Source organism: Pinus tabuliformis, chromosome J (genome assembly GCF_031772625.1).
Source record: "Pinus tabuliformis cultivar Carrire ecotype Pingquan chromosome J, CPIR1, whole genome shotgun sequence".
NCBI classification, from domain to species: Eukaryota; Viridiplantae; Streptophyta; class Pinopsida; order Pinales; family Pinaceae; genus Pinus; species Pinus tabuliformis.
Genome location: NC_142295.1, coordinates 279,967,656 through 279,981,707, shown reverse-complemented (window position 1 = coordinate 279,981,707; position 14,052 = coordinate 279,967,656). Strand labels below are relative to the sequence as shown.

Below are 14,052 nucleotides of genomic sequence, written 5' to 3'. Positions count from 1 at the left end.
ACAGATTTTATAAGAATCAATATGCCAACTTTGGAGAACTAATCAAATCTCCATTGTTTTGATCTCTTTCCAATGCATGCATTTGGTTTGAGATGGAAACCAAAGTACTTCAAACCTTCCTCAAAGGTTTTCACATGAAAAGAAAATTGACCCTACACCCTAAGAACTTCTCCACTAATATATATATATATATATATATATAATGAAGATCCTTCCAAATTTATGAAATAAAAAATTATTTTTATGTTTTGATTTTTTTAATAATAAAAAGAAATTAAAATTATCAAAATAAGTATCTTATAATATATTTTTTCCAGTTAATAAATTCAACTGATTCCAATTTTATATAATTCAAATTTTCATACGTGTTTATGTTATTTATTTTAATATTTAAATATGTATGATCATATACATGTATTCTTAATTTCTCCTTAATAAAATGTTAGACAATTTCTCTCTCACCTTCTTATTGCTAAATCTTGAATGATCAATAATTCACGAGTAAATAACCATCGATAAAAGCACTACCCATTCTTGAACCATCAGTAATCCACCTTGAAATAACTATCGATAAACATAATTTCTTGGCATCTCACATGTTTTGTAAAAAGAAACAACAAATATGCTCCGCTATCTGCGTTAATTCAGATGAGCCATGAATCATGAGGCTCCTTTTCAGAGGATGTTGCTGTCGTCTGATATAAAATTTAGGTACCAGAAAGCATATAATCCATTTCAGCAACTCTTCATAGCCACAAAATACATCTATATCCATAGAAACAAAATTGCATTTTCCCATTTTTCTCAGTTGTCTCCAATATGTTGGTCTGTAAATGTTAGTTTTGGGCTGCCGGGAGGTAAGGACTCTTTCCGTGGATTCTTTCATTCCGTTTCTCTAAAAACCTCTGTATACAACTTTTCTTAGTGACTTGAAGAGCCGCTGCAACACACATTGCAATTGGATGTCAATTATATACCCTCCATTCACTTTTCTGCATTCAAAGTTCCTAACCGAATTAAACTATCTTTTGCTATAAGTTATTCTTACCGGATTTTATCGTCTCGGGAGATTGGGGTTGGCTAATGGCCAGAGGCCTCGGGGATGAAGTAATCAGATCCATATCCATGCCACCAGGCGTGGAATTGTGCTGAGATGAAGGTGTAGACGCAGACGATGAAGGAGTCCCACTGCGCTGGAAGTCACTGATTCTGCTGGCCGCCATGATTATGGCCTTTGCCTGCACCATCCCATTGCACAAAATATTTCAGTTACGTAAAATTTCTCTAAACTTTTATGTTTACAACATTTGAGATTTAACAAGGGAACAGAGATTTAGCACAGTCGGATCCACTTTACCGAAATCATTGAGAAAAAATAAGGGGATTTATGGCGTATCTAATCCCATATATATATATGACCTATCATTTTGATAACCATTCCTAAAAAAATATTTACGAGTTATTCTTATAGCTGAAAATTTGTACCAAGATAGGATTATTTATGAGTTATTCTTATAACTGAAAATTTGTACCAAGATAGGATTGAAAATCAGAAATGGAAAAACTGAATTTGTAACATTGATAATTATAGTTTATTTAAAAATAGAGTTTCAAGAATTTCTGTATTTATGAGTTATTCTTAAAGCTGAAAATCTGTACCAAGATAGGAATGAAAATCAGAAATGGAAAACTGAATTTGTAACTTTGATAATTATACTTTATTTAAAAATAAAGTTTCCAGAATTTCTATTTAAAAAAAAATATTTGGATGGTCTAGATTTCATGATCAGTGAATATTCATGATGTTGCATACACAATTTTAAGAATGAAATCAAAAGTTTCTACATCATTTTTCTTTCCAAAAGGTTTTTTTATTTCAAAACTTATGAGGTTTGGATTTATGACATATCTAGTTGGTTATATATATATATATGATAGTAAAATATAACCATATAAAGTAAATGACTATATTATCAAAATATTTATAAGTCATTTGTCATAATAAGAATTTATTTAAAAAACATAATTTATAAAATATATAATTATAATCTTTTTTACAATAAAGTTTTTCAGAATTTTCATTTTAAAAAAAATAAAATAATATAGATACTTAAATTTAATAATCTAAAAATAATGTTGGTAGCATACACAATTTATGGATGATATCAAAAATTTTCAAACTGTTTTCCTGTTTGGGAACTTATGCAGTCCATTTGTGACCTTCATTTTGTTCTTGAGTTACAAATTTTCGACTTTACATAAATGAAATGAAGGATAAATTAAATAAATAATCTTATAAATGTTTATCCATCATTTATTATATATAGCTTTGTTAATAAAAATCCAAACGTAATTAAAATATCACCAAAATTTTACCACAATCTCTAATTGAAACATATTTAAAATTGCACCATAATGTACACCGGGTGAGGATTGTCAGCTAGAGCTAACAAGTGTGCCATAGCGCATTAAATGCCCGGCTATATGCATGTGTTATTGGGCTATCGAAGGAGCATGTAGTCAGGCATTTAATGCCCAATGACAAGCTCGTTAGCTCTTGCCGGATTGTATCCTTTTGTCAGTTTTATTTAAAATTTAGAAAAAATGATTGGAAATATATATTTAAATTATAAAATCTATTTATACAATGCACATTTTAATAAACGATTTGGATAATGCCACTGGTTTACAATGCCGTTCCTTATCTCTTAATTTTGTTAACAGAATAGAAACCATCGAACCCAGCTACAGGAAGCCTGTCGTACCTTATCTGCCGAGACATTGTAAACGTTCACTGTTCCGGCGTAGAAGATTGTGAGCTGGGCACAAAGGGGCTGCTCGGCACCGGCCTTGGGAGAACTGATTGTAATGTAACAGTGCAATTTAGAAAAATCATAGCCAGCAAGGCTTAAAACAAGATAATGAATTAATAGCGCAAGCAACAAATCATATACCTATATATATTGGGATTTGGAGAATATGGAACTGGGCAGAACTGATATCCCGGTGCAGCGAATCGACCTCCGCGCTGATAAGGGGAGGACTCCGTTCCCATCGGCCACCGAGGCGGTAACAGGGAAAGATCTAAATTGGGCAGTTGGCAGATATCAGTTTTATCAGCCGCCATACTCTTTGTCACTGTGCCATTTGAATCTGCACAGGACGGGTTGCACACTTCCTGGAAACATAGTAAACAAAAGAATTAAATACAAACGCAGCATTATCACAGTTCCCCTAGCTGGTTGAATTTATAACAGTTATCTGGGCTTGTTGAACTTAGGTTAAATGGCAGATTAACATAAAAATGTCTATTTTACTCATGGTAAAATGATATTATACACTTCTATCTTGATCATCAAATTTCAGGAATATCCCCGGGATCAACATAAAGATGCCTATTTTACTAAGAGTGAAAATGATATTTTTATAATCTGTTAATATATTTTTATCTAAATGGCAGATTTTGAAGTATTCTAAAAATCTCATATACATACCAACTTTCTGTCCTTTCTCAAATTTGATATTCCTCTTGAGGTGAAAGAAGAATATGCATCGCCCAAATGATCAGGTATGAAATCTGCCATACCTGCAAATATCTAACACAAATTAGCTTCTCGAGTGCCGTGTCCGATCTGAAGAGACAGAGGGTTGATTTAGGGAAATAAAGATTGAGATCGCTGTAATTTGCAAATGCAACAGCGTAGCCGACTTAAAATACAGTGAGTATCATAAATCAAATGTCTGCAAAAGTAGGTGGAAACAATTACAACTAATGGATTTGTTCTTCAATGTGAATCACAAATATGAAATCATTGAAATTTTTCCACAAAATTAAAACTAAAATACCATTCGGTTTTTTAAGCCATATTACAGATTCCGGTAATAATGGATAAGGGTTGCTAATCAATGAGGAAGATTTATGAACTTGAGAGTTTAGTGGAACCACCAGCCATGTCCATCTTGAAGACATGAACATGAATCTGGTTGATTGTTCCCACTGAAATTCCCAAATCTGTGAATCTTCCTCGATTGATCAGCAATCGCAGCCACCCGTTGATTTGCCATCCCAGCCACAGAAACCTAACCTAAGTACTACGGATAAGGGTTGGGAAACCTAAATACTATGGATAAGGGTTTATTAGCAGACATACTTTTCCCTAATTTATTACAGGTTTCTATACTAAGGAAAAGAGTTTATTCCAAGGATTTATTAATGGAATCGGACCGTACCTTTGCTACTAGTATCCTCGGCCCACGGTCTGAAGCTTCTGGCTTTTAATGGTCGCTTTCCTTTATCCTTCTCTTGTAACCGATTCATAGCTGATGGTCTGTGTGCTAGCGGTATCGCTGGGACTGAAGGAGTGACCAGATGGCTTCGAAATAGCAAATGGAAAGTCCAAAATATAATAGTATTCGTGTCAGAAATGGAAAGTCCAGAACTATATTATATTCGACTCACGGGGTCTGTGAAAACAGTGGGTAACTCCGCGCGCGGTGGCTTGCCTTTGTATTAAATCACGTGAAAGTCGATAAATTGATTCGGTCTGTAATAAATCACGTGAAAGCAAATCCGCCATCGAAGCGAGCGCTGGCGAACATGTTGTATTAAAATCCTTAGGGATATAACACGTGTGTAACTCGTCCGTATCCATTGGATATATACAGTGTGTATCCGTTCGGTTTGGCATTGAATCGGCCACATTTCTGACTGTATTTGCGGGTACAGGTGCATTGCAATGCCGCAATGTGACGGGAAATTCCCGGGCACCATCTAGAATGGTTCAGCCATCGACCTATAGAGCAAAAACGTTGAAATTTTCCTCTATTGTGGGTCACATGCCTTTCCACGACATACTAAAAGCGTGCTTGAATATCTGTGCAACTCATGGTTTAATTTTAGAGTTATTTTTCATTTAAAAACTCTTTCAATTTGTCATTGATTAACTGCTTTACTTTTTCATCCATTTGGAAGTTGATGGGCATATTTTGATTTAATAATTATAAATTTTCACACCAAAATAACTTGTATTTTAATTAAACTAGTAAAAATGTACATATTAAAATAAATTCACTGTGAATAAATATTATTTTTTTAATTTTAGGTTAAATAGAAGTACATTGGTAGAAAAAGAGTTTAGAATTATTTATTTTAAAGATAGTTATGTTATTTAAAATTTAATAATGCATAAGAAATTTGGAGTTCAAAAGATTTTATTTTCTCAAAATTTATTAGATGGGTTTCTTTAAAGTACAGGTCTAAGACTTTGAGAAAATGAAGTCTTTATATTCCTCTGCGAACTTATTAGATTTGTGATGTGATTAAGATAGATGTACCTCTTTAAAATGAAGTCTTATTTTTTTCACCCTATAAACTCCCATGGAGTCGGATTTTGATTTAGAGATTTAATCTATATTGAAGAGATCATGTATATTTTCATAATAAAAATATATTTATATATATATATATATATATATATATATAAATTTTGAATGCATATGTACTTGAGATAGTTTGAAATTGTAATTGGAATAAACGTTTGTTGGATTCCAAGTAAAATTATAAAAATATAGAATATTAAACCTATTTGAAATAATTCCTTATCTATAAGAATTTATTTTTTTCAATTCATTAAAATGATATATACATATTTTTTTAAAACCATATATTATTTATATATATATATATATATATATATATATATATATATATATATATATATATATATAGTGACATTGAAACATTTTATTTAATATGGGTATTAGCATATTTTATTTATGTATCAAATTGTCCACATTGAAATATTTTTTTATTCATATATTTTTTAACATATATTAACGTTATTTAACCTTGCATATTGAAATATTGTATATATAATTTATTTAGATTTTTTTATTATCAATGATATTTTTTAAATACGATGTATCAATTTTATATTAAAAACGGAATGAATTACATATTTCTATGTTATTAGAATGTAATTGAATATTTTTACTTTTAAATATTTTATTATTATGATAAAATATGTAATTTTTCTTTTTTTCTATACATGGAATTGATATCAAAATATATATATTTATGGCTCAAGAGTGAAAGTGAATATTTTTACAGCATCTCCTTCATACTAGGTTGTAATATCAACAAGAAACTTGGGAAACATAGTGAGAGTAGAATTATTAATGATCTATAATGCTTTTAATTAAAACTAACCAAATATGTATATTCAATTCTTTTTTTTAATTATAGTACTCAATATTGCTTTTCACTTAGACTATATTTTGTTTTCACTTCAAAAGGGACATGTGTGGACACAAGGATGAGCATAAAAAAAATTACACATGCCTCTCATATTGTGCACATGTAAAATTTAGCAATCATTATGTGTTTACTTATGCCTTATTGTTGTTGTGTTATGTTTCTCTTGTTACATGTTTGATTAAATGTATATATGTTTAATGATATATATTATGAGGTAAGTGTTTTGATGTGTATTTTTTTCGTGTGGAATCGTAATTTTATTCATATGAAAAAATTACATTTTGTAGATGTTTAAAGCATATGGAGATGGCTGTCCCTATAATGACAGGAAACAAAGGTTACAATATAAAAGAAAAAATAAATTCTAGCTGGCGTATACTTTTTTTCCCTTCTTCTTCTCCACCCTTCGCCAACCTTTAGAGTTGGGAGTGTGTGCAATTATAGCTAGCTGGTTTTCCATTGTGTTCATTGGATGTTCTTTGTCAGATTTCGATCCTTTAGATCCTTGAGTTCGTTTGATGCCGCTTACTTCCAGCTGAGGTTCTTGTTGTTGTTTCATATTGTCTGGCCCCAAATGAGTATCTGGGGTATTTTCTTCCTGTGTATATTTCTGTCTCATTTGTATGTCAGGTTCTGATTGGTTCCCTGTAGGTTCTATTTGCATGTCCTTTTCTTCCAGCAGGTCGGTATGCTACCACCCTTTAGGCTTTTTTTGTCGTTTCTTATTCCCTTTGGGGTCCTTCCTGGCCAATGGGCAGGTGTATTGGAGATGCCCTATTTGCATGCAGCTGCGACAGCCGAATAATGTATTCTCATAGTCAAGCGGTTGTGTCCTCAGTGTATTATTGTAGTTCAATGTAATGTGATCAGGTAGCCTCTGACTCGGGTCCACTTCTACACATATTATGGAAAATGTGAAAATTCCCTTGATAACTCTGTCTCAATCTATATTTAGGAATTTCCCCAAGGAATTCCCAATGGCTATTAAAACTTTGTGATGCCAGAAGTGTAGAGGGAGGTTATGTAGCCTCACCTAAACAGGCATTGTTGAGACTTTCATAGTATTTGCATCAAAATCAGAAAACCAGGGGGTGGTGAAGAGGCCAGCATTGCCCCAAAACCAAGGCCCCTGATTGATAATACTGTCTCATTCTTGTTCTGTGTTGAATCTAACTATGAAAAATCTTTTGAGCATAGGTGAATTTCATAGTTAGATGACCATGTGGAGAAGATCCATTGATGCAGAGCATCGGATTTTGGCCAGAACCCATTAAATCTACAGATAACAACATTTTTGGATAGATCAGTGTGTAGATTAGTTACCTCCGACAGAGTTACTTGGAGCATTGGAGATTCCAGTTTTTGTTCCACAATATAGGGACCTGGTAGCTCTGGTGCTGGTGCTGGTTTGTGTTGCATTTTTTCCTTTCCTTTGACTGCGTCACGAAAGGAACCTGTATTTTTAGAACTGGCTCCATTGCATCCGCCACGCAGTCTCAGATTAAGAATGATAGTTGAATCTTTGATGATACCATATTCCTGAAGTGCATGGATATCTTATAGACTGCGTCCTGTATATATCAGATTTTGGTATTTGGTGTGGGTTCCAAGCTGAATCTGGATTTCCTTCTTTAACTCTTGAATATTTAGCCCCTTTCTGAGCCGCATGCAGTGATGTCTTCCCCCTATCAATTTGATGAAGATTTGTATCAGATCTTCGCCCATATAGTTTGAAACAACCTTTTTGGAGCCACGATCTGTTGGATTGGGTGTTTTCTCTGTAAACCCAAATGCAACACTGATTTTTGTATTCTGTCTGCACCATGGTTCCTCCAAATCTGGTTTGTATGGGTTGTTTTTCAAGTACCCAGCCACTGCATCAAGTTTTACTAGGTCCGCTGTAGTCGGCTTCCATACATTTGTGCAGGACCTCCCCTGTCCAATTGAATACCGGGATGCAGCAGGCCCCTCGGCCCCTATCCACTCTCGCACCATCTTGTGGGCGACGGATCTGTTGCCAGGGTATATCTCTGGCTGGTTTGGTTGATGCAGTGCGTCGACAATGTCGCAGGTCATTCCAAGAACCCTAACCATCTCCTCGCTGAAACCCCCCATCTGCGATCTACTCCTCTGATTTGATGTGTATTATAGATTGATGTTTATCTATATCTACCAACCATTTATGTTATGTGACTACATTAGTAAAATATATTTTATAGTTTTAAATATATTATTTGTATAAATTATCTATATGGTAAAGGAAAACACATCATATTGTATTTGGTTTTATTGAAAAATAAAAATATAAAATCTTTTTGCAGATTTTTAAAATTTCAAACTTTCGTGAACACTTTTGAAAGAGAGAAGTTTTCTTTTAAAAGAGAGAAGTTTTTATAAGTAATTCAATATGATAAATGAAAATTGTATTTTGGATTTATAGTATGGTATATTACAATTAGGTTTAGTTAGGAAAATCATATTGGTTATAATATCAACAAATAACAAAATTGGAAAAAAATAAAAACAAAATTGGAACAAAAATTAATGCATACGTTGAAGGATAATAATTTTATAAAAATTTTGTATTGGGCATTATCCTTATAAACATCTAAATTTAATGTGATTGCATAATATTTAACCTGATATATCTATGATATGGGGCTTTTTAAGTTCAATACAAAATAAATATTAAAGAAAATGACTCATCATGACCACTAAGTATGTTATATGATATTTTTCTAAAAATAAATTCAGCGTGATTGCATATTATTTAATCTGATATGTCTATCATAGGGATCAAATTATGTAAAATTAAATCACAAAATAAATGTTAAAGCATAATCCTTAATGTGTAGGTTTGTTGATAGGTTGAATTATGTCACTCTCCATCATTTTCTTACCATTCCACCCATGCATCTGAAATGTTGATTGAAGCATCATGGTTCTAAAAATACAAATCAATGAACTCAGACATTGTATGACATCAAGAGAGAGGAGATTATCATGAATTTTCAAATACTTGAGATTTAAGATATCGTCACAGTAATTTCAACAATGCTATGCCTGGAATCGAGCTCATGACACATTACGTACTATCCGTAGTAATTTCACTGTACTCTTGTAGTAAGCTGAACACCGTATTGAAAATCTTAAACCCGCTTTTGAAAGGGAGCTGCCATGCGCCAGGTTCAGGTAGGGAGCTGCCATCCGCCATGGTTTTGCGCATCACCTGCGCCAATCACTAGCCTGTGGACCAGTAGGCCTCTCCTCTGCCATTTGTTGCTTGCCATGTCCCCTTTTAATTTTATTCCTGCTGTCCACCCCCATTTCTGAACAGCCAGCGGACCGGGTGACACTCATCAGAACTGTATCTTTGCTTTCGCCACCCGCCTACTCACAGCTATGTGGAACTCCGCTGCTCTACGTATCATGCAGGATCCTGAACACCCCCGCCTATTTATCTAGCTCTTCACTGTTCTTACGGGTTTCGCTCCTCCAGTCCTGCGGGCTGGAGGGCCTCTTCCTCCTCCTCGTCTGTTTGGCTCACTCCTTGCTCCTGGCGCTGCGCGGTGAAGGTAACAGGATAAAATCTACATTCCTTTTTTTCCGCCCCTGCCAGGACGTCCGTTTTCGGATTGGTCATTGGTGGTGTATCTTCTATTGTTTCTGTTGCTGTATTGATTGCAGCAATCCGGCTCCTGTGCATCCTTAGTTCTCAGGTGGTATGCTATCGAATCCTACAGAGGTCCTCTGTTTCTTTTTCTGGCAATCGTTGTCCCGGAATGGCATTCAAATTTAGATTTTCCGGCGTCCTCCTCGTCCATTAATGCTCCATCCTTTCGTCTTTATTTCTTATTTCACCTCTACCACCTGCTTACATTTATATCTAGTCCTTTGTCTCGACGGTTCATCTCCTTTGGCGGCAGGCTCCCGTCATTTGCATCCGTTGGAACACACTCTCCTCATCGTTTCTCCCCCTTCTCTCTTCCAGAGAGCGTCCTCTCCTGACGCTATCCTCCGTGAATGATCTTTTTGGTACTTCCTGTGCAGAATCCTTTATTCTCCAGGTGTTTTTCTCCGTCAGGCTTGCCTATTGAGTCCTCCAAGAAGTACCTGCTGCACTTGCTGATCCCTTTCAGGTCTCCCTCCTTCTGTTTAGATGGCTGGTGACAGTGACTCATCTGGCACTAAGGCTTTATTTGCTGCCGCCATCTTGGCCGATTCATCACGTGATCCCGCCTCTCGGATTCCCAGCTGGCACTCCACGGTGTCGGACATGATTCCTTGTCACCTCCGGGCCCCCCCTCTTCATGGTTCTCAGGCCACACACTCAAAAAAAAAGGGCCTCTCGCCCCCTGTGAGGACACGGCAAAGGGTTCCTGTAAAGACGGTCGATCCCCCCAAAGCGGTCTCCGTCTTCGGAACTTCTCTCACGGACCGCCTTCAAAGCCTTCAAAAGTATGCCCTTGTAGGAAAATGGTATTTTCCTGAGCTGAAGGAGGACGACATGCGACGCTGGATCACATCTTCCTGGTCTCCTCTCATCGGATATACGCCGATCATCTCTCGTTTAATGAAGGATTGGCTCTCCTTTCACTTTCAGAAAGAATCAGACCTGGAGTTGATTATTAACAAGCCGTGGGTCTCCGGCCGAAGCTTCCTCTCTTTGACAAGGTGGTATCTGGGTTTTGACCCGCTCAAGAACACTCCCTCACACAGCATGATCTGGGTCAAGCTCCCCAACTTGCCGTTGGAACTATGGACCCCTGAGTCACTGGCCATGATCGGAAATGCCATTGGAAAATTCATTTACGTGGATCCCTGGGTTCGCGGCGAAAGGGATAAAAGAATCGCCTGGATTCTTATCGAAAGAACATACAAGGGCGGGTACCCTGAGCAGCTCCAAATCACTTGGGAGGGGTCTGCTATTTTTCAGCGCCTTGACTATTGGGGCATCCCGTTTCGATGCTCCTCTTGTCATCGAACGGGTCACCTCTTTGAAAGCTGCAGGTTTCGACGGAACAAACCGGTCTTACATCCCCGGAGGGGTCGGCGCACAAGCTCTCAATCCGAAGAAACCAGCTCAGATGGGAATCATGGCTCTGATTCCCCACACGTAGCCAGGAACTCTCAGGTTTATTCTCAAAACAGGCAGGGGTCTCCTCCCCCGTCGGATTTCAAGAGCCCGTGCTCTCCAAAGAAGCTCAGCGGAACAGCCGCCCTTTCTCCTCCTCTCATGAACACATCGGAATTTTACTGCCCCCCCATCCCCGAACAGCTCGAGGATGTTTCTGTGCCATCTCCTCCTCCCTTAAACAAGTCTGACTTTGTTGTGGGATCTCTCCCCATACAGATCTCTTCATCATCTCCCTCCCCTGCAAATACAAAAGGCAAAGGGATCCTCTCTACCCCGACCCCCTGCAATTCTCCCTCTGTCTCACCAGTCAATAGGCTGGACAGTGATATCGAGCATCTTCTCTTGCGTCATCCTCCCATTCTTGAACCCCTGACCATCCACAAGCCTTCTTTCCCCTCCATCAGCCCTAACTCAGCCAAGAATATAACTGTCAGAAAGAAGCAAAAGGGAGGCAGTCGACATTTCAGAGGCCGGACTCTTGTATCTGATCTGGAGATCACCAATTTGCCTCTGATTGACATTCCCATCCAGGAGCTTCCCTCCCCTCAGCCTCTTAGAGCATGCAAGGCTGGTCGACCCTCCAAATGACTTTTCTGATCTCTTTCAACATCAGGGGGATTGGTGCCACTCCCAAATTTCTGGCACTAAAGGAGATTCTAGTTCCTGCTAATTCTCACATCATTTTTATTCAAGAAACCATGCATACAGCTTCAGCCTCCCTGGCTTTCTTCAGGAAAATGTTCCCATCCTGGCACATGGTGGCCACAGATGCTGAGGGCTTATCAGGTGGTTTGGTGTCTCTATGGGATCCGATAAGGGTCAAGGCAAAAGCCTACAGATGTTGTGCTGGTATCCTCATCTCGGCCTCCATCAGAGGGCGGCCTCAAATCCTTAACTTGCTTAATATATATGCGCCATACAGGCATAAAGCCCCTTTCTGGGACTCTTTGTTTGCTTCTGGTATTCTTGTTATCCAACCTCTTTTAATTGCTGGTGACCTCAATATCACTCTCTCCTCAAAGGAATGCTGGGGTCTGTGTAGAAGGAGGGACAGTATGGCAGATAAAATGAGACAGGAGCTCCTAAACAGAGATTTGGTCGACATCACTCCTGGAAATCTATCCCCTACCTGGGATAATGGCAGGCTCGGCACAGCATATATCGCCAAAAGAATTGACAGATTCATTCTCAGTGCTTGCATCATTGAACTGTGGGGGTTACCATCGGTGTCGACGGGGTCTGTCTCCCCTTCCGACCATAAACCCATTTTTCTGAAATGGACGACAACAGAGCGCACAAAGGGCTATGCTTTCAAGTTTAATAGAACTCACTTGCTGGATGACACGTTCAACGTCTTTATAAAAAAATTTTGGACGGATCTTTCCCAAAGCGAGGAGGCAAAGTGGCTCACGTTTCGTGAAAAATTGCAGACTCTCAGAAGAGCAACCAAAGACTGGCAGAACAATAAAAGAAAGCTAGATAAACGGGAGCTATGCTCTATTAACAAGGAGATAGGCATTCTCTCCTCCTCGCTCCCTTACAGCGGCCTTAACATGGATAAAAAGATCCTCCTCTGGTCTCTTGAGAAAAAAAGACAAGAACTGCTGCAAAAAGAGGAAGTCCATTGGCGGCTTAAAAGTCGTGCAACCTGGCTGAAGGAGGGCGATCATAACACGAGGTACTTTCATAATGTGGCAAACGGGCGTCGACAACAGAACTCAATCTGGCAGATAGATGATGGAAACGGGGGTTATTTGTTTTCCCAACAGGACATCTCGGCAGAGGCATACAGGTTCTTCAAAGAGCAATATAAAAGATAGGGACGGGACGCCTCCAATATGATGTGGGCTGTTGCGGACTTGCCGACCATGTTCGACGGAAATAAGAATGACGAATTCTTCAGGCCAGTCACGGATAGTGAACTATTTGACACCATTAAAAGCTTTAAGAGGGACAAAAGCCCTGGGCCCGATGGCTGGCCCATCGAGTTTTTTACACACTTCTATGACCTCTTCAAATCTGGTTTGCTAAGCATGGTGGAAGCATCCCGCTCCTCGGGACACATCAACGGAGCCCTCTCCGCTACCTTCATCGCTCTTATTCCGAAGAAGGCCAAATCGACTTCTTTTGGGGACTTCAGACCCATCGCATTATGTAACACCCTCTACAAGATCACTTCCAAGATCGTTGCAGAGCGCATGAAGAAAGTTCTAAATTCATACATCACCTCTGATCAACATGCCTTTCTAAAAGGCAGGCTCATTCTTGATGCTGTGGCCATGGCACAAGAATGCCTCTATTCCATTTACTCCAAAAATACAAATGCTGCCGCGCTCAAGATTGACCTTCAAAAGGCCTTCGATTGTGTGGACTGGGGCTTTCTCAGGGTCCTACTAGCAAGGATCGGTTTACATGCACAGGGAATCAGCTGGATTATGGCTTGCGTTGAGAGCGTCAATTTCTCGGTCATCATCAATGGAGAGCCCACGCCATTCTTCAAAGCTGAGAGGGGGCTCCGCCAGGGATGCCCCCTCTCCCCCCTTCTTTTCATACTGGTTATGAACTGTCTTAGCTCACGCATTAACTCAGCGGTCTCCGACGGTAGATGCAAACCTATCAGGATGTGCAAGGATATCTTTCTCTCGCATAATTTATTTGT

General features: G+C 38.2%; 2 protein-coding genes across 3 annotated transcripts; one reads left to right on the top strand and one right to left on the bottom strand.

Moving 5' to 3' along the window:
* Window positions 1-545: 545 nt before the first annotated feature.
* LOC149226874 (uncharacterized) lies at window positions 546-4,409 on the bottom strand. Of its 2 annotated transcripts, none has more exons than XM_089375376.1 (6): window positions 4,231-4,409; window positions 3,495-3,586; window positions 2,955-3,178; window positions 2,766-2,859; window positions 1,049-1,238; window positions 546-940 (listed from the first exon to the last, which is right to left on the bottom strand). In XM_089375376.1, the coding sequence occupies exons 1-6, from the start codon at window positions 4,316-4,318 to the stop codon at window positions 837-839; spliced, it is 792 nt and encodes a 263-aa protein (XP_089231502.1). In that variant the 5' UTR covers window positions 4,319-4,409; the 3' UTR covers window positions 546-836. The 2 variants fall into 2 exon arrangements, with proteins under 2 accessions (XP_089231502.1, XP_089231501.1); XM_089375375.1 differs by lacking the exon at window positions 4,231-4,409 and adding an exon at window positions 3,847-4,041.
* A 7,682-nt stretch (window positions 4,410-12,091) lies between these two features.
* On the top strand, window positions 12,092-13,213 carry LOC149226873 (uncharacterized). The gene has a single exon (XM_089380330.1). The coding sequence runs from the start codon at window positions 12,092-12,094 to the stop codon at window positions 13,211-13,213; it is 1,122 nt and encodes a 373-aa protein (XP_089236456.1).
* Window positions 13,214-14,052: the final 839 nt, after the last annotated feature.